This window comes from Crinia signifera, chromosome 6, assembly GCF_055691185.1.
Source record: "Crinia signifera chromosome 6, ASM5569118v1, whole genome shotgun sequence".
Classification (NCBI taxonomy): Eukaryota; Metazoa; Chordata; class Amphibia; order Anura; family Myobatrachidae; genus Crinia; species Crinia signifera.
The window spans coordinates 1,746,642-1,770,880 of NC_139222.1; the positions used below are offsets into that span (position 1 = coordinate 1,746,642).

The window sequence follows — 24,239 nt, forward strand, 5'->3', positions numbered from 1 at the left end:
AGCTTCTGACGTCCCAAACACGTGATGGGGGCGGGGGAGGAGCGGAGATACAAGACGGCGGCTTGTTTGATTGGGGTTGTGTGTCACGTGGTATGACGTCAGAGGACCATTTTCCTGGCGGTAAGTACGTACGGTATAGATGTGGGGACAGGCAGTTATAACGGGGCTGGTGCGAGAGGTGCTGCTGTTTCCCCACTGGGGGCCGGACACTTCTCACACAGCTCCGGGGCCGCCCTGTAACTACCTGCTCCTCCCACCGAGGGGCCCAACCCCCTACCACCGAGGGACCCAACATCTTCTCCCCCCCTCCCCATACCGAGGGGCCCAACATCTCCCCCCCCCCCCCATACCGAGGGGCCCAACACCCCCCACCCTACCACCGAGGGACCCAACATCTTCTCCACCCCCCCCCATACCGAGGGGCCCAACATCTCCCCCCCCATACCGAGGGGCCCAACATCCCCACCGAGGGGCGCAACATCTCCTCCCCCCCCCCCCCCCCCACCGAGGGGCCCAACATCTCCCCCCCCTACCGAGGGGCCCAACACCCACCCCCCCGCTACCGAGGGGCCCAACATGCCCCCCCTACCGAGGGGCCCATCATCTCCTCCCACCCCCCACCGTGGGGCCCTACATCTCCCCCTACCGAAGGGCCCAACATCTCCCCCCTACCGAGGGGCCCAACATCTCCAACCTTGTTAACTCATACGTACACCTGTACTACCGCTGTAATCACCACATACACCTGTACCACCGCTGTCATCACCACATACGTACACCTGTACCACCGCTGTCATCACCACATACACCTGTACCACCGCTGTCATCACCACATACACCTGTACCACCGCTGTAATCACCACATACACCTGTACTACCGCTGTCATCACCACATACGTACACCTGTACCACCGCTGTAATCACCACATACACCTGTACTACCGCTGTAATCACCACATACACCTGTACCACCGCTGTAATCACCACATACGTACACCTGTACCACCGCTGTAATCACCACACGCACCTGTACTACCGCTGTAATCACCACATACACCTGTACCACCGCTGTAATCGCCACATACACCTGTACCACCGCTGTCATCACCACATACACCTGTACCACCGCTGTCATCACCACATACACCTGTACCACCGCTGTCATCACCACATACACCTGTACCACCGCTGTAATCCCCACATACACCTGTACCACCGCTGTTATCACCACATACACCTGTACCACCGCTGTCATCACCACATACACCTGTACCACCGCTGTAATCCCCACATACACCTGTACCACCGCTGTCATCACCACATACACCTGTACCACCGCTGTCATCACCACATACGTACACCTGTACTACCGCTGTAATCACCACATACGTACACCTGTACCACCGCTGTAATCACCACATACACCTGTACTACCGCTGTAATCACCACATACACCTGTACCACCGCTGTAATCACCACATACACCTGTACCACCGCTGTAATCACCACATACACCTGTACCACCGCTGTAATCACCACATACACCTGTACCACCGCTGTAATCACCACATACACCTGTACCACCGCTGTAATCACCACATACACCTGTACCACCGCTGTAATCACCACATACACCTGTACCACCGCTGTAATCACCACATACACCTGTACCACCGCTGTAATCACCACATACACCTGTACCACCGCTGTAATCACCACATACACCTGTACTACCGCTGTAATCACCACATACACCTGTACCACCGCTGTAATCACCACATATGTACACCTGTATCACCGCTGTCATCACCACATACACCTGTACCACCGCTGTCATCACCACATACACCTGTACCACCGCTGTCATCACCACATACACCTGTACCACCGCTGTCATCACCACATACGTACACCTGTACTACCGCTGTAATCACCACATACGTACACCTGTACCACCGCTGTAATCACCACATACACCTGTACCACCGCTGTAATCACCACATACACCTGTACCACCGCTGTAATCACCACATACGTACACCTGTACCACCGCTGTAATCACCACATACGTACACCTGTACCACCGCTGTAATCACCACATACACCTGTACTACCGCTGTAATCACCACATACACCTGTACCACCGCTGTAATCACCACATACACCTGTACCACCGCTGTCATCACCACATACACCTGTACCACCGCTGTCATCACCACATACGTACACCTGTACTACCGCTGTAATCACCACATACGTACACCTGTACCACCGCTGTAATCACCACATACACCTGTACCACCGCTGTAATCACCACATACGTACACCTGTACTACCGCTGTAATCACCACATACGTACACCTGTACCACCGCTGTAATCACCACATACACCTGTACTACCGCTGTAATCACCACATACATACACAAGAAGATAACATCACACAGGATTCTCAAAGAGAAACCCACATTTCCCCAATTGTACGAGGGGGTGCACAAAAGACACCGGCATGTGTGTCTTTGTGGTAATTGAGGTGTCACATTGTACAAATAATACACTATTCTTTTATACATTAATGCGTATTTCTTTTGAGTTCCCCCTCGCACATATAGTACCACACAGTAATGAGTTGTTGTTTTTATACAGGAGTAGCAGGCTGTGGTGTCCTGTTATTATTATACAGGAGGAGCAGCCGGTGGTGTCCTGTTATTATTATACAGGAGGAGCAGGCTGTGGTGTCCTGTTATTATTATTATTATTATTATTATTATACAGGAGAAGCAGGCTGGGGTGTCCTATTATTATTATTATTATACAGGAGTAGCAGGCTGGGGTGTCCTGTTATTATTATTATACAGGAGTAGCAGGCTGGGGTGTCCTGTTATTATTATTATACAGGAGTAGCAGGCTGGGGTGTCCTGTTATTATTATTATACAGGAGTAGCAGGCTGGGGTGTCCTGTTATTATTATTATACAGGAGTAGCAGGCTGGGGTGTCCTGTTATTATTATTATACAGGAGTAGCAGGCTGGGGTGTCCTGTTATTATTATACAGGGGGAGCTGGCTGGGGTGTCCTGTTATTATTATACAGGGGGAGCAGGCTGGGGTGTCCTGTTATTATTATACAGGGGGAGCAGGCTGGGGTGTCCTGTTATTATTATACAGGGGGAGCAGGCTGGGGTGTCCTGTTATTATTATACAGGGGGAGCAGGCTGGGGTGTCCTGTTATTATTATACAGGGGGAGCAGGCTGGGGTGTCCTGTTGTTGTTGTTGTTGTTGTTGTTGTTGTTATTATTATAAAAGGCGAGCAGCATGTAGTGTCCTGTTATTATTTTACAGGAGTAGCATATTGTGGTGTCCTCTTATTATTATTCTTAGGAAATTTGTGTTTCAGGATCAAAAAACTTTTAAAATTAAAATGATGAAGATGAGATGCGTCCTGTATACTGATTCACGAAGGGTGGAAAAGGACAGGAGACATCTGAATGAGAAGATTTTATCGGTCACCTTGGAGATCATCTACCTGCTGACCGGGGAGGTGAGGGACCAGCGGATGTGACAGTGACATCACTTATATCTATAGTAATAATACAGGGATGTGACCGTGACATCACTTATATCTATAGTAATAATACAGGTATAGGGAGGTGACAGTGACATCACTTATATCTATAGTAATAATACAGGGACGTGACAGTGACATCACTTATCTATAGTAATAATACAGGTATAGGGAGGTGACAGTGACATCACTTATATCTATAGTAATAATACAGGAACGTGACCGGGGAGGTGACAGTGACATCACTTATATCTATAGTAATAATACAGGGATGTGACCGGGGAGGTGACAGTGACATCACTTATATCTATAGTAATAATACAGGGATGACCGGGGAGGTGAGGGGATCTGGGAGTGTATATAATGATATTTCTCCCTCCTCCTCTAGGTGTCACTGGAGCGTAGACAGTGGGGATAGAAGGGCGACCACAGGGAGCTAGGGCACTCTATGTAATTTCAGTGTGGCCAACTCCTCCCCTTCTAAACCGGCAGTCTTAGATCGTGCCCGAGGGAGCTGGGCATGTTTTATGAATGCTCCTGGGCAGAGTTATTAGATTAGGGATACAAGCAAGAGGACAGGCAGGCAGTTAGCTGTCTCTGCCTGCCTGCTACGCGGGAAGCTGCCGGTGGGGACCCGGTCGCTGCTTCAAAGCACTGCGCCCGGGATCCCGGCGGAAGAGACCTCAGTCTCTGTGTGGCGTCACGCGCCCCATAATGCAAATGGCGGCGACGGACGCTTCCCGAGCCAAGCCGCCGACCGGCCAGCGCTGACGTCTATTGTTAGTATTACTGACCTCTCTCCAGCTAGTGGAGGAGGTCAGACTGCAAGGCGGCTAGCAGAGGGTTCCTTTTTTATTAACCTGGCACCAGGAACGGAGGGGGCGGGGCTTAACGCGGGCAGCTGTAGTTAACCCCGCATAGTCCAGCCCCTCTCAGCGATGCGGGATGCCATTTTTGTGTCATTTGGCGCCTCTGCACGCAGCTGATAAGCCTCTGGTGACCGTCCTGCTATAGACTCTACCCAGTCTGTGAGGTACACAGCGGGGGTTTAGAGTGGGGTGAGACAGATTGGGCTGTACAAAAGTATAGGCTCCAGTGCTTTTATTATAAAGCAAGTTTGGCCAGGCCGGCTCTTAACCCTTTCTCTGCTGTCTCCCCTGTCAGTCTCACTCCTAACCTCTGTATTGTGAAGTGAGTGTGTGGCGTTAGATACTGTTCAGCATGGCAGGAGGGAACACCAAATGCAGGGGCTGTAAGGGGAAGTTTACTCCTTCTGTGAGAAATGTACTGTCCCCTCCTCATCTAAAGCTCAGGAGGTTCCTGTGTGGGCCTCACAGCTCACAGATGTTATGACATGTCTGTCTTCTGAAGATGGAGTGATCTTCTGTGAGAAATGTACTGTCCCCTCCTCATCTAAGGCTCAGGAGGTTCCTGTGTGGGCCTCACAGCTCTCAGATGTTATGACATGTCGCTCTTCTGAAGCTGGAGTGATCTTCTGTGAGAAATGTACTGTCCCCTCCTCATCTAAGGCTCAGGAGGTTCCTGTGTGGGCCTCACAACTCACAGATGTTATGACACGTCTGTCTTCTGAAGCTGGAGTGATCTTCTGCGAGAAATGTACTGTCCCCTCCTCATCTAAGGCTCAGGAGGTTCCTGTGTGGGCCTCACAGCTCACAGATGTTATGACACGTCTGTCTTCTGAAGCTGGAGTGATCTTCTGTGAAAAATGTGCTGTCCCCTCCTCATCTAAGGCTCAGGAGGTTCCTGTGTGGGCCTCAGCTCACAGATGTTATGACACGTCTGTCTTCTGAAGCTGGAGTGATCTTCTGTGAGAAATGTACTGTCCCCTCCTCATCTAAGGCTCAGGAGGTTCCTGTGTGGGCCTCAGCTCACAGATGTTATGACACGTCTGTCTTCTGCTGATGGAGTGATCTTCTGTGAGAAATGTACTGTCCCCTCCTCATCTAAGGCTCAGGAGGTTCCTGTGTGGGCCTCAGCTCACAGATGTTATGACACGTCTGTCTTCTGCTGATGGAGTGATCTTCTGTGAGAAATGTGCTGTCCCCTCCTCATCTAAGGCTCAGGAGGTTCTTGTGTGGGCCTCAGCTCACAGATGTTATGACACGTCTGTCTTCTGCTGATGGAGTGATCTTCTGTGAGAAATGTGCTGTCCCCTCCTCATCTAAGGCTCAGGAGGTTCCTGTGTGGGCCTCAGCTCACAGATGTTATGACACGTCTGTCTTCTGCTGATGGAGTGATCTTCTGTGAGAAATGTACTGTCCCCTCCTCATCTAAAGCTCAGGAGGTTCCTGTGTGGGCCTCACAGCTCACAGATGTTATGACACGTCTGTCTTCTGAAGATGGAGTGATCTTCTGTGAGAAATGTACTGTCCCCTCCTCATCTAAGGCTCAGGAGGTTCTTGTGTGGGCCTCACAGCTCACAGATGTTATGACACGTCTGTCTTCTGCTGATGGAGTGATCTTCTGTGAGAAATGTACTGTCCCCTCCTCATCTAAGGCTCAGGAGGTTCTTGTGTGGGCCTCACAGCTCACAGATGTTATGACACGTCTGTCTTCTGCTGATGGAGTGATCTTCTGTGAGAAATGTACTGTCCCCTCCTCATCTAAGGCTCAGGAGGTTCCTGTGTGGGCCTCACAGCTCACAGATGTTATGACACGTCTGTCTTCTGCTGATGGAGTGATCTTCTGTGAGAAATGTGCTGTCCCCTCCTCATCTAAGGCTCAGGAGGTTCCTGTGTGGGCCTCACAGCTCACAGATGTTATGACACGTCGCTCTTCTGAAGATGGAGTGATCTTCTGTGAGAAATGTGCTGTCCCCTCCTCATCTAAGGCTCAGGAGGTTCTTGTGTGGGCCTCAGCTCACAGATGTTATGACACGTCTGTCTTCTGCTGATGGAGTGATCTTCTGTGAGAAATGTGCTGTCCCCTCCTCATCTAAGGCTCAGGAGGTTCCTGTGTGGGCCTCAGCTCACAGATATTATGACACGTCTGTCTTCTGCTGATGGAGTGATCTTCTGTGAGAAATGTACTGTCCCCTCCTCATCTAAAGCTCAGGAGGTTCCTGTGTGGGCCTCACAGCTCACAGATGTTATGACACGTCTGTCTTCTGAAGATGGAGTGATCTTCTGTGAGAAATGTACTGTCCCCTCCTCATCTAAGGCTCAGGAGGTTCTTGTGTGGGCCTCACAGCTCACAGATGTTATGACACGTCTGTCTTCTGCTGATGGAGTGATCTTCTGTGAGAAATGTACTGTCCCCTCCTCATCTAAGGCTCAGGAGGTTCTTGTGTGGGCCTCACAGCTCACAGATGTTATGACACGTCTGTCTTCTGAACTCTCTGCCTCACAGAAAGACAGAGCAGGCCAGAGATCAGCAGATCTCCTTAGCCACGGCTGTACAGGGGTTAACTAAGGCCCTTACTCCTGTGGCTCCTGTTGAACGGGGCCAGGCATCCTCACTACCCCCTCTTCTCTCACAAGGGGGAAGGCAGTTTACTCATGTCGCCGATTCGGACGCAGATGACCTGCCTGATTTAGAGGAGGGAGAATGCTTTATTCCAGAGACTCAGGATCCTCAGATGGTTGTTCTTCCCGACCCAGATCCTGTAGTACATGGCTTAGAGGATTTAATTGCCATGGTTAAATTAGCTACTGATTATGTGGATACCTCTGAGACTCCAGAAAGACCTTCTCTGTTCGGAAAAAAACCCAAACATTCATCAAACTTCCCTCAATCGGAGGAGTTAGATGATTTTGTTACACAAGCCTGGAATCATCCAGATAAAAAATGTCAAATTCCTAGGAAATGTTATGTTTCTTATCCACTTCCTGCAGATAGTAGGAAGAAAGTGGAGACGCCTCCAGTGGTGGACCCATCGGTGACTCGTCTATCTAAGAAGACGATACTGCCGGTGCCTGGGGCCACATCTCTCAAGGATGCTTCTGACCATAAGTTAGAACTTACCTTAAAGTCTATATTCACTGCTGCAGGAGTGTTACAGAGACCAGCGCAGGTAGGATGCTGGATGAACAAAGCAATGGGGGTTTGGGCCTCCAAGATTTCGGCTAATTTAAGGGATAACCCAGATCCGAGTGAACTTATGTTGTTGGCCGAACACATTCGGGAGGCCTCTGACTACCTGATGGAGGCTTCGGCTGACATTTGTAAAATGTCCGCTCGTATTTCAGCTTTATCCATTTCTGCGCGCAGGGCTTTATGGCTTAGGCAATGGCAGGCAGATGCTGAGTCCAAACGGGCGGTTGAAGCATTGCCCTTCAAAGGAGAGGTCTTGTTTGGAGCAGGACTAGACAAATGGATCTCTCTAGAAACGGGTGGTAAGTCTTCTTTCCTCCCTACAGCGGCTCCACCTGCTCCACGTAAGACTTTTCAGAGCCCCACTTTTAGGTCCTTTCGTCCCCAAAACAGATTTCGAGGTAGGACTAGAGGAGTGTCCGTCGCCCAGAGGGGAACCCGGGGCAGAGGAAGAGGTATTGCCACAGTCCAACAGGAGGCTAAATCCACCCCAAAACAAGCATGACTGTCTCCTCTCCCTGAAGGAGACCCTCAAGGTTGGGGCGCGTTTGAGACACTTCAAGCATGTGTGGCTTCAATCTTGCCAGGATGCTTGGGTACGGGATCTGGTGTCCAACGGTTACCAGATAAAATTTATGGTTCCTCCTCAGAGATTTTTCAAAACAGGTTGGCCGGCCTCTCCAGAAAAGGCAGATCTTCTAAAGGAAGCAATTGCCAAGCTTCAAAGGATGGAAGTGCTTCTACCAGTCCCGATGGAAGAAAGGAACAAAGGGTTTTATTCGACTCTATTTCTGGTACCGAAGCCGGAGGGATCGGCTCGTCCCATCCTGAACCTGACACAACTGAGCCCGTACCTACAGCCTCTAAAATTCAAGATGGAATCCATTCAATCAAGGTTTGAGCCAGGGGGAGTTCATGGTATCCCTGGATATCAGGGACGCCTACCTGCACATCCCAATATGCCCAATATGCCTATCTCATCAGGCCTTTCTGAGGTTCGCAGTTCTGGATTGCGATTGGCAGTTTCAAGCCCTGCCCTTCGGACTCTCCTCAGCACCACGGGTGTTCACCAAGGTGATGGCGGTAATGATGGAGATTCTTCGCTCAAAGGGTGTTACGATAATCCCATATCTCAACGACCTCCTTCTGAAGGGCTCTTCACAGGAGGAACTCTTGACAAACATCAATCTAACCAAGAAGATACTCGTAGAACATGGCTGGATCCTGAACTACGAAGAGTCCCAGCTGCAACCATCTCAGAGAATGCAGTTTTTGGGAATGATCCTGGACACCATACAACTGAAGGTGTTCTTACCGGAAGACAAGATCAGATCGCTTCAGGAGTTGGTACGTCTTGTACTACAACACAGGAAGGTCTCGGTGCTTCTCTGTACGCGTCTGCTGGGGAAGATGACAGCCTCCTTCGAAGCAGTCCAGTATGCTCGCTTCAGGTCAAGACCTTTTCAACTCAATCTTCTGAGACAATGGTCAGGTTCGCACCTACAACGTCTGGTGACCCTGTCCCCGAGGGCGAGACTTTCCCTTTCGTGGTGGCTTCATTCAGCCAATCTCAGGGAGGGAAAACGTTTCGCTCTTTGGAACTGGACAGTCATCACAACGGATGCGAGTCTCCGAGGATGGGGAGCACTAACTCTGGACCATCAATTTCAGGGACGCTGGACTTGTCAGGAATCTCGCCTGCATATAAATGTCCTGGAACTAAGAGCAGTATACTACGCTCTCATCCAAGCACAACCCCTCCTTCAAGGTCGACTAATACGGGTTCAGTCCGACAACGCAACAACGGTAGCCTATATAAACAAACAGGGCGGCACAAGAAGTCGGGCAGCCATGAAGGAGGTGAGCCGAATCCTGTTATGGGCTCAGGACCACGCGACTGCCATTTCAGTCATCTTCATTCCAGGAGTGGAGAATTGGGAGGCCGACTACTTGAATCGGCAGGATGTCCACCAGGGAGAGTGGTGCCTTCATCCTCAGATCTTTCAGCGATTGGTTCGAAAATGGGGTTGTCCTCAAGTCGACCTGATGGCATCACGTCTCAACCATCAGCTTCCGTCATACTTCGCACGGACCCGAGACCCAGCAGCAGCGGGGGAGGATGCCCTGACTGCTCCCTGGCCATTCAGTTTTGTTTACCTGTTCCCTCCATTTCCGTTGATACCCAAGATTCTACAACGAATAAGGAGGGAGAAGGTGTTGGCTCTCCTAATCGCTCCGGACTGGCCTCGTCGAGCCTGGTACACCAACCTCACAACTCTGCTGGTCGCGTGGCCTCTCCCGTTGCAAGAAGATCTACTCACTCAAGGCCCTTTTGTCTTTCCATACTTAAAGCGGCTTCATTTAACGGCGTGGCTACTGAGAAGTCCATCCTAAGACAAGCAGGGATTCCTAGGACGGTAATCCCGACCATGATGAGTGCAAGAAAAGACGTAACATCAAAGCATTACCACCGGATTTGGAGATCGTATGTGGCCTGGTGTGAAGGCCGTGGGGTCTCAACAACGGCATTCAAAAAGGCCAGACTTCTGTTATTCCTTCAGACGGGGCTGTCTGCAGGTTTGCGTTTAGGATCACTGAAGGTACAGGTGTCCGCATTATCCGTTTTTTTTCCAAAAACGTTTAGCTCTGCTACCAGAGGTACAAACTTTCTTTCAGGGAGTGCTACGCTTGCAGCCTCCTGTTCGACCTCCGACGGCCCCATGGGACTTGGATTTGGTCCTAGATTATCTGTGTTCCTCAGTTTTTGAACCTTTGGAAGAGGTAGAACTCAAATACCTCACTTGGAAGACGATTCTCTTACTAGCTTTGGCCTCAGCCCGAAGGGTTTCAGAACTGGGAGCTCTTTCATGTCGCTCACCCTTTTTGGTATTTCATGCAGACAGAGCGGAGCTCCGTACATCTTTATCTTTCCTTCCAAAGGTGGTATCTTCCTTCCACCTTAACCAGTCTATTGTAGTCCCTGCGTTCACAGAAGATCCACAGGCAGAATATTTGGACGTAGTGAGGGCTTTGAAAATTTATGTCGCTAGAACAGCTTCAGTTAGAAGATCCGACTGTCTCTTTGTCACTTATGATTCAATCCGTCGTGGATGGCCCGCGTCCAAACAGACTTTGGCGAGATGGATTTGTTTGACTATAAGACAAGCGTAGGTGGCAGCGGCCCAGACGCCACCCGCTTCCATTTCGGCGCATTCTACGCGTTCAGTAGGACCCTCTTGGGCGGCTGCTCGAGGGGTGTCCATCCACCAGCTTTGCAGAGCTGCTACGTGGTCGGGTAGGCGAACCTTTGTTAGGTTTTATAGATTCGACACGTTTGCTTCATCGGCCTCTCAGTTTGGCCGAGCAGTTCTGGGGGGTTCTCAGCGCCTTCCCACCCGTGTTGGGAGCTCTGGGACGTCCCCACTGTCTACGCTCCAGTGACACCTAGTGGAGGAAGGAGAAAACAGGATTTCTGTACTTACCATAAATCCCTTTCTCCGAGTCCACAGGTGTCACTGGACGCCCTCCTCGGCGCTGTTGCCGATTTTATAGGTAGAAAAGGACCCTTCTAGTCCTTGTTTGGGGTTTCTTCCTGCTAAATAGTTCTTGTGTGGTTAACTGTGAAGGGTCCTTGTTTGGGGTTTCTTCCTGCTAAATAGTTCTTGTGTGGTTAACTGTGGTTCAGTTTTATGTTTCTTTCATCACTGCTTTACTCTGTTCTATATCTGCATCTGTGTTGAGTTGAGTTAAAAAGTGTACTTACCTCTCCTTCGAAAGTGTGTTTCTATCTTCCAGCTCCCTCTGGGCACAATCCTTGAGACTGCCAGGGGGGAGTAGAAGGGGAGGAGTTGGCCACACTGAAATTACATAGAGTGCCCTAGCTCCCTGTGGTCGCCCTTCTATCCCCACTGTCTACGCTCCAGTGACACCTGTGGACTCGGAGAAAGGGATTTACGGTAAGTACAGAAATCCTGTTTTGTTGTCTCCCCCAATACACAGGATTACGCTGTAGTGAAGAAGACATCTGGTGAGTGTGAGACACCCAGCAGCCGTCCCCGTGTGTCAGGAGGACTGAGCAGGACCCAGAGCCCCATCACGGTGCCTCCACCTCACTCACTGATACATGAGAGGCACAATGACCAGAAGATCCTGGAACTCACCAACAAGATCATTCAGCTGCTGACCGGAGAGGTGACTGCTGGGAATGGGACGTTATACAGAAACACCAGGGGATGTGACCGGAGAGGTGACTGCTGGGAATGGGACATTATACAGAAACACCGGGGGATGTGACCGGAGAGGTGACTGCTGGGAATGGGACATTATACAGAAACACCGGGGGATGTGACCGGAGAGGTGACTGCTGGGAATGGGACGTTATACAGTAACACGGGGAATGTGACCGGAGAGGTGACTGCTGGGAATGGGACGTTATACAGTAACACTGGGGATGTGACTGGAGAGGTGACTGCTGGGAATGGGACATCATACAGTAACACTGGGGATGTGACCGGAGATGTGACTGCTAGGAATGGGACGTTATGGTGACTGCTGGGAATGGGACGTTATACAGTAACACCGGGGGATGTGACCGGAGAGGTGACTGCTGGGAATGGGACATTATACAGTAACACCGGGGGATGTGACCAGAGAGGTGACTGCTGGGAATGGGACGTTATACAGTAACACCGGGGGATGTGACCGGAGAGGTGACTGCTGGGAATGGGACGTTATACAGTAACACCGGGGATGTGACCGGAGAGGTGACTGCTGGGAATGGGACGTTATACAGTAACACCGGGGGATGTGACCGGAGAGGTGACTGCTGGGAATGGGACGTTATACAGTAATACCGGGTGATATATAACACTAACACCATGTGCGGGAATAGGTTATATATAACACTAGCAATCACCTAGCATCATGTGTGGGAATAGGTTATATATAGCACTAGCACCATGTGCGGGAATAGGTTATAGCACTAGCACCATGTGCGGGAATAGGTTATATATAACACTAGCAGTCACCTAGCACCATGTGCGGGAATAGGTTATATATAGCACTAGCACCATGTGCGGGAATAGGTTATATGTAACACTAGCAATCACCTAGCACCATGTGCGGGAATAGGTTATATAACACTAGCAATCACCTAGCACCATGTGCGGGAATAGGTTATCTATAGCGCTAGCAATCACCTAGCACCATGTGCGGGAATAGGTTATAGATAACACTAGCAATCACCTAGCACCATGTGCAGGAATAGTTTATATATAACACTAGCACCATGTGTGGGAATAGGTTATATATAGCACTCGCAATCACCTAGCACCATGTGTGGTTATATATAGCACTAGCATCATGTGCGGGAATAGGTTATATATAACACTAGCAATCACCTAGCACCATGTGCGGGAATAGGTTATATATAACACTAGCAATCACCTAGCATCATGTGCTGGAATAGGTTATATATAGCACTAGCAATCACCTAGCACCATGTGCGGGAATAGGTTATCTATAGCGCTAGCAATCACCTAGCACCATGTGCGGGAATAGGTTATATATAGCACTAGCAATCACCTAGCACCATGTGCGGGAATAGGTTTATATATAGCACTAGCAATCACCTAGCACCATGTGCGGGAATAGGTTATATATAACACTAGCAATCACCTAGCACCATGTGCGGGAATAGGTTATATATAGCACTAGTACCATGTGCAGGAATAGGTTATATATAGCACTAGTACCATGTGCGGGAATAGGTTATATATAGCACTAGTACCATGTGCGGGAATAGGTTATATATAGCACTAGTACCATGTGCGGGAATAGGTTATATATAGCACTAGTACCATGTGCGGGAATAGGTTATATATAGCACTAGTACCATGTGCGGGAATAGGTTATATATAGCACTAGTACCATGTGCGGGAATAGGTTATATATAGCACTAGTACCATGTGCGGGAATAGGTTATATATAGCACTAGTACCATGTGCGGGAATAGGTTATATATAGCACTAGTACCATGTGCGGGAATAGGTTATATATAGCACTAGTACCATGTGCGGGAATAGGTTATATATAGCACTAGTACCATGTGCGGGAATAGGTTATATATAGCACTAGTACCATGTGCGGGAATAGGTTATATATAGCACTAGTACCATGTGCGGGAATAGGTTATATATAGCACTAGCCATCACCTAGCATCATGTGAGGGAATAGGTTATCTATAGCGCTAGCAATCACCTAGCACCATGTGCGGGAATAGGTTATAGATAACACTAGCACCATGTGTGGGAATAGGTTATATATAGCACTCGCAATCACCTAGCACCATGTGTGGTTATATATAGCACTAGCATCATGTGCGGGAATAGGTTATATATAACACTAGCAATCACCTAGCACCATGCGCGGGAATAGGTTATATATAGCGCTAGCAATCACCTAGCACCATGTGCGGGAATAGGTTATATATAGTGCTAGCCATCACCTAGCATCATGTGAGGGAATAGGTTATATATAGCACTAGCAATCACCTAGCACCATATGCGGGAATAGGTTATATATAACACTAGCAATCACCTAGCATCATGTGCGGGAATAGGTTATATATAACACTAGCAATCACCTAGCATCATGTGCGGGAATAGGTTATATATAACACTAGCAATCACCTAGCATCATGTGCTGGAATAGTTTATATATAACACTAGCAATCACCTAGCATCATGCGCGGGAATAGGTTATATATAGCACTAACAATCACCTAGCACCATGCGCGGGGATAGGTTATATATAGCGCTAGCAATCACCTAGCACCATGTGCGGGAATAGGTTATATATAACAGTAGCAATCACCAAGCACCATGTGCGGGAATAGGTTATATATAGTGCTAGCCATCACCTAGCACAGTGGTTCCCAACCTTTTTTGTCTCCCGTACCCCTTGATTAGGCTTTTCATTTAGGAGTACCCCCTCGTGAAATTTTCAGGGGGCGTGGCCTAAAAAGGGGTGTGGCTTAACAGGGGCAAGTCATACTGGCAATGACGAGAAAAAAAAAAAGTGCAACCACTTGGCCTCAGTATAAGCTCAGCCCATTCTGCGGACAGCATATAAAAGAACAGAACCTTTTCAAATCTCTATTACTGAAGCAACAGACATTCCAACGGATCACGTTAGCCTTCCAATAGTGCCAGATACACATATGCCCCCAAAAGTGCCAGATACACATATGCTCCAATGGTGCCAGGTATGCCCGCACAGTGCCAGAAACGGGAATGCCACCACAGTGGCAGGTATGACCCCATGGTACTGGGTATGTGCCCACAGTGCCAACAATGCCCCTACAGTGCCAGCAACAAGTATACCCCCATAGTGCCAGCAACAAGTATGCCCCACAGTGCCAGCAATGCCCCACAGTGCCAGCAACAAGTATGCCCCACAGTGCCAGCAATGCCCCACAGTGCCAGCAACGCCCCACAGTGCCAGCAACAAGTATGCCCCACAGTGCCAGCAATGCCCCACAGTGCCAGCAAGAAGTATGCCCCACAGTGCCAGCATTGCCCCACAGTGCCAGCAATGCCCCACAGTGCCAGTAACAAGTATGCCCCACAGTGCCAACAATGCCCCACAGTGCCAGCAATGCCCCACAGTGCCAGCAACAAGTATGCCCCACAGTGCCAGCATTGCCCCACAGTGCCAGCAATGCCCCACAGTGCCAGTAACAAGTATGCCCCACAGTGCCAACAATGCCCCACAGTGCCAGCAACAAGTATGCCCCACAGTGCCAGCAATGCCCCACAGTGCCAGTAACAAGTATGCCCCACCGTGCCAACAATGCCCCACAGTGCCAGTAACAAGTATGCCCCACAGTGCCAGCAATGCCCCACAGTGCCAGCAATGCCCCACAGTGCCAGTAACAAGTATGCCCCACAGTGCCAGTAACAAGTATGCCCCACAGTGCCAGCAATGCCCCACAGTACCAGCAATGCCCCACAGTGCCAGCAACAAGTATACCCCCATAGTGCCAGCAACAAGTATGCCCCACAGTGCCAGGATTGCCCCACAGTGCCAGTAACAAGTATGCCCCACAGTGCCAGCAATGCCCCACAGTGCCAGCAACAAGTATGCCCCACAGTGCCAGCAATGCCCCACAGTGCCAGCAATGCCCCACAGTGCCAGCAACAAGTATGCCCCACAGTGCCAGCAATGCCCCACAGTGCCAGCAAGAAGTATGCCCCACAGTGCCAGCATTGCCCCACAGTGCCAGTAACAAGTATGCCCCACAGTGCCAACAATGCCCCACAGTGCCAGCAACAAGTATGCCCCACAGTGCCAGCAACAAGTATGCCCCACAGTGCCAGCATTGCCCCACAGTGCCAGCAATGCCCCACAGTGCCAGTAACAAGTATGCCCCACAGTGCCAACAATGCCCCACAGTGCCAGCAATGCCCCACAGTGCCAGCAATGCCCCACAGTGCCAGTAACAAGTATGCCCCACAGTGCCAACAATGCCCCACAGTGCCAGTAACAAGTATGCCCCACAGTGCCAGCAATGCCCCACAGTGCCAGCAATGCCCCACAGTGCCAGCAATGCCCCACAGTAACAAGTATGCCCCACAGTGCCAGTAACAAGTATGCCCCACAGTGCCAGCAATGCCCCACAGTGCCAACAATGCCCCACAGTCCCAGCAATGCCCCACAGTGCCAGTAACAAGTATGCCCCACAGTGCCAGCAATGCCCCTCAGTGCCAGCAATGCCCCACAGTGCCAGCAATGCCCCACAGTGCCAGCAATGCCCCACAGTGCCAGCAATGCCCCACAGTGCCAGCAATGCCCCACAGTGCCAGTAACAAGTATGCCCCACAGTGCCAGCAATGCCCCACAGTGCCAGCAATGCCCCACAGTGCCAGCAATGCCCCACAGTGCCAACAATGCCCCACAGTGCCAGCAATGCCCCACAGTGCCAGTAACAAGTATGTCCCACAGTGCCAGCAATGCCCCACAGTGCCAGCAATGCCCCACAGTGCCAACAATGCCCCTCAGTGCCAGCAATGCCCCTCAGTGCCAGCAATGCCCCACAGTATTTCCCAGCAGCAGCACACTTACCATTGACGCTGCTGCTGCTGGGGAGAGGACAGTCCAACTGCCGCGCTGCAGTGCTTCTCTCAGGGAAGGAGAGTACACTGCGTATCTCTCCTTCCCTTCAGTGTGACTGGGCTGCCCGTCAATCAAAGTTCGCGGGCCGGCTCCTGATTGGCTGCCGGCCCGCAAGCTCTGATTGATTGGCGGACGGGCGGCCAGTCACAGGGAAGCACACTGAGGGGTAGGAGAGATGCGCAATGCACTCTCCTCCCCTCCAGCGACCTGTCTGGCGGCCGCCATTACAGGCCGGGCTGCGGCGTACCCCCCAGCGTGTGGACGCGTACCCCCAGGGGTACGCGTACCACAGGTTGGGAACCGCTGACCTAGCATCATGTGAGGGAATAGGTTATATATAGCACTAGCAATCACCTAGCACCATATGCGGGAATAGGTTATATATAGCACTAGCAATCACCTAGCACCATGTGCGGGAATAGGTGTTATATATAACAGTAGCAATCACCTAGCACCATATGCGGGAATAGGTTATATATAGCACTAGCAATCACCTAGCACCATGTGCAGGAATAGGTTATATATAACACTAGCAGTCACCTAGCACCATGTGCGGGAATAGGTTATATATAGCACTAGCACCATGTGCGGGAATAGGTTATATATAACACTAGCAATCACCTAGCACCATGTGCGGGAATAGGTTATATATAGCACTAGCAATCACCTAGCACAATTTGCGGGAATAGGTTATATATAGCACTAGCAATCACCTAGCACAATTTGCGGGAATAGGTTATATATAGCACTAGCAATCACCTAGCACCATGTGCGGGAATAGGTTATATATAGCACTATCAATCACCTAGCACCATGTGCGGGAATAGGTTATATATAACACTAGCAATCACCTAGCACAATTTGCGGGAATAGGTTATATATAGCACTAGTACCATGTGCGGGAATAGGTTATATATAGCACTAGTACCATGTGCGGGAATAGGTTATATATAGCACTAGTACCATGTGCGGGAATAGGTTATATATAGCACTAGCATCATGTGCGGGAATAGGTTATATATAGTGCTAGCCATCACCTAGCATCATGTGAGGGAATAGGTTATATAACACTAGCAATCACCTAGCATCATGTGCAGGAATAGGTTATATATAACACTAGCACCATGTGTGGGAATAGGTTATATATAGCACTCGCAATCACCTAGCACCATGTGTGGTTATATATAGCACTAGCATCATGTGCGGGAATAGGTTATATATAACACTAGCAATCACCTAGCACCATGTGCGGGAATAGGTTATCTATAGCGCTAGCAATCACCTAGCACCATGTGCGGGAATAGGTTATATATAACAGTAGCAATCACCAAGCACCATGTGCGGGAATAGGTTATATATAGCACTAGCAATCACCTAGCACCATGTGCGGGAATGTGTTATATATAACACTAGCAATCACCTAGCACCATGTGCGGGAATAGGTTATATATAACAGTAGCAATCACCAAGCACCATGTGCGGGAATAGGTTATATATAGCACTAGCAATCACCTAGCACCATGTGCGGGAATGTGTTATATATAACACTAGCAATCACCTAGCACCATGTGCGGGAATAGGTTATATATAACACTAGCAATCACCTAACACCATGTGCGGGAATAGGTTATATATAGCACTAGCAATCACCTAGCATCATGTGAGGGAATAGGTTACATAGCCCTAACAAGTACAAAAATGGTTTGTTTTATTTTGTTTATTTATTTAGATTGAAGATCAGACTGATATTAAGGGAGAAGAAGACATATATGTGACGGAGGAGAAGGCAGAAGATACAGAGGGAGAAGAAGACACAAATGTGATTGTGAAGGCAGAAAACACAAAGGGAGAAGAAGAGACGTATGTGACTGATATGAAAGCAGAAGATACAGAGGGAGAAGAAGAGACGTATGTGACTGATATGAAGGCAGAAGATACAGAGGGAGAAGAAGAGACGTATGTGACTGATATGAAGGCAGAAGATACAGAGGGAGAAGAAGAGACATATGTAAGGAGTAGTCAGCAGTGTGCAGAAGATACAGAGGGAGAAGAAGAGACGTATCTGACTGATATGAAGGCAGAAGATACAGAGGGGGGAGAAGAGACGTATGTGACTGATATGAAGGCAGAAGATACAGAGGGAGCAGAAGAGACGTATGTGACTGATATGAAGGCAGAAGATACAGAGGGAGAAGAAGAGACGTATGTGACTGATATGAAGGCAGAGGGTCCAGAGGGAGAAGAAGAGACGTATGTGACTGATATGAAGGCAGAAGATACAGAGGGAGAAGAAGAGACGTATGTGACTGATATGAAGGCAGAAGATACAGAGGGAGAAGAAGAGACGTATGTGACTGATATGAAGGCAGAAGATACAGAGGGAGAAGAAGAGACATATGTAAGGAGTAGTCAGCAGTGTAAGGAGAAGGACATCCCTACAGACATTAGTGCAGGTGAGTAATAAACAATTATCACAGAATAGTCTCTCCATGGGTAATTTTTGAGAACCCACTGATTGTCTATTAACTGCTGTAGATCTAAGTTTGCTTTATATAGCAGTACCTCATGAGGTCGATGCAGAGGCAGTCCGTCAATCACTAATTAAGGGTTCCTATACAGATTTCTTGTGTCACTATTACAGAAGGTCTTCCTAGTAAAGACTTTTTTTTTTTTATATGCTGATGATTTTTTTTTGTTCAACTGTCAGGGACCACCATGGGGTCCAAGTTGGCCCTTACATAGGCCAACATTTTTATAGATCGCTCTTAAAGAACTCCATTATGGCCTGGCATGGGCAGGCCATTATTCATTTTTAGTACCTCCATATTTGGTGAAAACCGCGTGAAAGAAATGCCCTCTGCCCACCCATCCTGGGGTGAACGCCCCGGCGAGAGGGAAACTCGCCAACAATCGACTGGGGTTGAAAATTCTGCTCCTAATAATTTGTCTTACTGAAAAATTCAAATCGTTCCATTCTGTACCACTCTGAAACAAAAACTCCCCTTATTCCTTTTTTGCCACATTAGTTTGAAAGGTAGGGTGAGATCAGGGATTCATTAATACTGTCTATAGTGTGGGATTCTTGGTTATTTTTTTTCTTTTCCCAGATGGAAGTAAATGCAGAAATTCCTCACATGGACAACAGATCTTGTCTCCTGATTTGAACTTAAAAGATAATGACATCAGACCGAATTCTCCAGAAGAAAACTGCGTTAGACTACATATATGTCCAGCACATCACAGTGTAGCTATTTCATTTGATCCTGGTTATAATGAATGTTCACCTGCTAACTCCAACATCACTGCACATTGTACAGATCATAGAGCTGACGCTATTTTTTCATCTTCTGAAAGTAGGAAATGTTTTACCTATCAGTCAGTCTTTGTTAGAGATGAGAAAAGTCAAACCGGTACAAAACAATTTCGATGTACTCAGTGTGCTGAATGTTTTCAGTATAAGTCACATCTTGTTACACATCAGAGAAGTCACACAGGTGAGTGTCCATTTATGTGTTCTGAGTGTGGGAAATGTTTTGCACAAAAATCATTTCTCATTAGACATCAGAGAAGTCACACAGGTGAGAAACCATTTCCGTGTCCTGAGTGTAGGAAATGTTTTGCACAGAAAGCACATCTTGTTGCGCATCAGAAGATTCACACAGGGGAAAAGCTATTTCCATGCTCGGAGTGTGGGAAATGTTTTACACAGAAATCATTACTTGTTCGACATGAGAGAAGTCACACGGGCGAGAAACCCTTTCCGTGTTCTCAGTGTGGAAAATGTTTTACGCAGAAATCACATCTTGTGACGCATCAGAGAAGTCACACAGGTGACAGAGCGTTTCCATGTTCTGAGTGCGGGAAATGTTTTACAGATCAATCAAATCTTTTTAGACATGAGAAAAATCACACGGGCAAGAAACCATTTTCCTGCTCCAAGTGTGGAAAATCTTTTACACGTAAATCACATCTCGTGAAACATCATAGAAGTCACACAAATGAGAGCTCTTATACATGTTCTCAGTGTGGGAAATGTTTTACACAGAAGGCATATCTTCTTAGACATGAGATAAGTCACACAGGTGAGAAACCTTTTCCGTGTCCTCAATGTGGGAAATGTTTTACATACAAATCAAGTACTATTAGACATGAAAAATGTCACACGGGCGAGAGGCCGTTTTCATGCTCTGAGTGTGGGAAATGTTTTACGTGAAAATCACACCTAGTTAGACATCAGACACATCACACAGGTGAGCAGACGTTCCCCAGTTCTGAGTTGGAAATCTCTTACACAGAAATCACAGCTAAATAAACGTCCGGGAACTCTGCTCGTGTCCAGTATCGGAGTGGTCGCACTTGGTTGGTATAACATTTGGTTGTATGGTGCTGCTTTCAGGATTTCGGTCTCTGGACGCAGGTGGAATAATCGTGCGTTTCTCCATGGATTCTGCGCATTTTGCGGTGGTGATTGGGTGTGTGTGTTCTATTGCCGCATCGATCTGACCGGGTAAGGGGTCAATCCTACTTGGTGCAGCGCTGCGAGATCGGGGGGGTTGTCAGCTTGCTTCCACCAGAGGATGGTCGACCAAGGAAGGTGGACACCATGACACTAAAAGGTCGACCGGGTCATAAGGTCAACACAAGCATAAGTCTACAGTCAAAAGGTCGACATGGGTTTTTCACGTTTTTTTTGTTGTTGTCCAGAATGTCCAAATTCGGGCAGCCACAAAGTGTGGCCACTGCTGCGAAAATTCTCCACTGCTATTTCGTGGCAGGCAATAGGCTAGACCCCTAAATTCATTGGGTACGGGTCACAGTGTTGACACTATGAAATAGGTCGACAATGAAAAGTTCACAATGAGTTTTTCCCCCTTTTTTTTTTTGTCTTGAATTTCAACGTAAGTCTACATAGACACCGTCTCAGTGTACCACGTCCCCTCGCTGCGTCGGCACACTGTTATAATCTCCCACCCCACCCTAGTGGATGCTAGGGTATGTAATACCACCTGTCAGCACAGAAAAATAAATGTCGACATAATATTGGTATTGGTCACTGGGTCATTCAAATTAAGGTCGACACATATAAAAGATTGATACAAGAATAAGGACGACAATGGCAGCCAAGTCTTTTGCGTTTTTAATTTTTTTTTTTTTTACCCAAATAGGACCAGTATTACTATGTACAGATTCAGTATTTTATTCTACGCCTGTATATAAACCGTTACCTTGTATTATACGCCTGTGTGTAAATCGTTACCTTGTATAATACGCCTGTATGTAAATCGTTACCTTGTATAATACGCCTGTATGTAAATCGTTATCTTGTATTCTGCGCCTGTATATAAATCGTTACCTTGTATAATACGCCTGTGTGTAAATCGTTACCTTGTATAATACGCCTGTATGTAAATCGTTACCTTGTATAATACGCCTGTATGTAAATCGTTATCTTGTATTATACGCCTGTATGTAAATCTTTACCTTGTATAATACGCCTGTATGTAAATCGTTACCTTGTATTATACGCCTGTATGTAAATCGTTACCTTGTATTATACGCCTGTATGTAAATCGTTACCTTGTATAATACGCCTGTATGTAAATCGTTACCTTGTATAATACGCCTGTATGTAAATCGTTACCTTGTATTCTGCGCCTGTATGTAAATCGTTACCTTGTATTATACGCCTGTATGTAAATCGTTACCTTGTATTCTGCGCCTGTATATAAATCGTTACCTTGTATTATGCGCCTGTGTATATAAATCGTTACCTTGTATTATCCGCCTGTGTATATAAATCGTTACCTTGTGTAATACGCCTGTTTATCTCCTTTTCCTCATATTTTTGGATACCTCATTTATGTATGTTTATGGTTTTTTATTGTATAATAAAATGGAAGAGAATATCTACATTGTTGCATAAAACGCAGCCCTAGCGGTGTGTGAAAATAAACAGAACAAGGCGGGTATTCTGTTAGTGTGCCAGAGACACTGGGCCAATTAAGACGTGACCACACAGCGGCCTATTATCGATACACTGCCTTTGCATAGGGTTTGCAGTACGTGATGCCGACCTGCGATTATATCATGCGACTATTTCTATATTCGCACGGTGATTAACAGGACATAGGTGTCTGGGGGTGGGAAACAGCTGTTTAGTGGGAGTGTCCTGGAAACCGCTAGGCGTGGCTTTGGGGAATGTCCGCTCCGGGCCTGATGTGCCTGTTTCCATCACACTTCCTAATAATTTAATTAGTTTCTATGAGGAAGTCAGTAGGGGGCTGGACTTGGGGAAATCTGTTGATGTAATATTGCTTGATTTCACTAAAGGTTTTGACACCGTGCCTCCATTAAAGGTTATTAATAAAACTAGGTAATTTAGGGTTAGGAGATAAAATATGTGATTGGATTAAAAACTGGTTGCACAATCTGGGACAGAGAGTGCTGGTAAATGGCATGCATTCCAGCTGGGGTAAGGTCCAAAGTGGAGTTCCGCAAGATCAATATTGGGACCCACCTTGTATAATATATTCATTAATGATATTGGAAGTGGCATAGTGAGTTAAATTGCAATATTTGCAGACGACACAAGTAGATAAGGCACACTTTTTCATCAAATTTGACAGCTGACACGCCCCCTCCGGCACGCCCATGTTTATACAGGTGTGATATAAATTTGATATAGAATTTGTAGTTTTTTATATCATGTTTATATGAAACTTGATTTGAATAGAATGGCGCGCAACAACGATCACCAGAACAGACAGCTGAAATCCAGATATTATAACGTATTAAAACCGGGTAGTTTTTGCGGTATTGATAAATATTATAAAGCATTGAAAAATAAATATAAAAGATCCGACGTGAGAAAATGGTTACAAGAGCAAGACGCATACACATTGCACAAATCGGCTAGAAAAAACTATAAAAGGAATATGATATGTGTATCGGGTATAAATCAACAATGGCAATGTGATTTGGTATCGCTCATAGATTTGGCAAAGTACAATGACAGTATTAAATATATATTAACCGTCATCGATATATTCAGTAAGAGGGCCTGGTCTGAAAGTCTGACCGCTAAGAACGCTACAACAGTCGCTAGCGCTTTTGAGAAAATATTCCAGCAGGGTGACGTGCCGAGGAAGCTACAAACTGATAACGGTAAAGAGTTTCTAAACAAAGTCCTAAAAAAGTTGTTAGAAAAATACGGTGTACAACATTTCACAACCAATAATGATGTGAAAGCTGCCGTTATAGAACGCTTCAATAGAACTTTGAAAACACGAATGTGGCGATATTTCACGGCAAATAATACATATACCGATATATAGACGTATTACAAGCATTCATTACCAGTTATAATAACACATACCATAGAACGATTAAGCGAGCGCCGAATGAGGTGGATGGCTCTAATGCGCTAGATGTCTTCAAGACGATATATGGC

General features: G+C 47.6%; 1 protein-coding gene across 2 annotated transcripts; it reads left to right on the forward strand.

The window, feature by feature from the left end:
• Positions 1–30: 30 nt before the first annotated feature.
• Positions 31–23,025, forward strand: LOC146009816 (uncharacterized). 2 transcript variants are annotated; one of them, XM_083150318.1, is made up of 5 exons: positions 31–120; positions 3,395–3,538; positions 11,615–11,806; positions 18,519–19,242; positions 19,897–23,025. In XM_083150318.1, the coding sequence occupies exons 2-5, from the start codon at positions 3,419–3,421 to the stop codon at positions 21,000–21,002; spliced, it is 2,142 nt and encodes a 713-aa protein (XP_083006444.1). In that variant the 5' UTR covers positions 31–120; positions 3,395–3,418; the 3' UTR covers positions 21,003–23,025. The 2 variants fall into 2 exon arrangements, with proteins under 2 accessions (XP_083006444.1, XP_083006445.1); XM_083150319.1 differs by lacking the exons at positions 31–120; positions 3,395–3,538 and having other exon boundaries at positions 11,728–11,861.
• Positions 23,026–24,239: the final 1,214 nt, after the last annotated feature.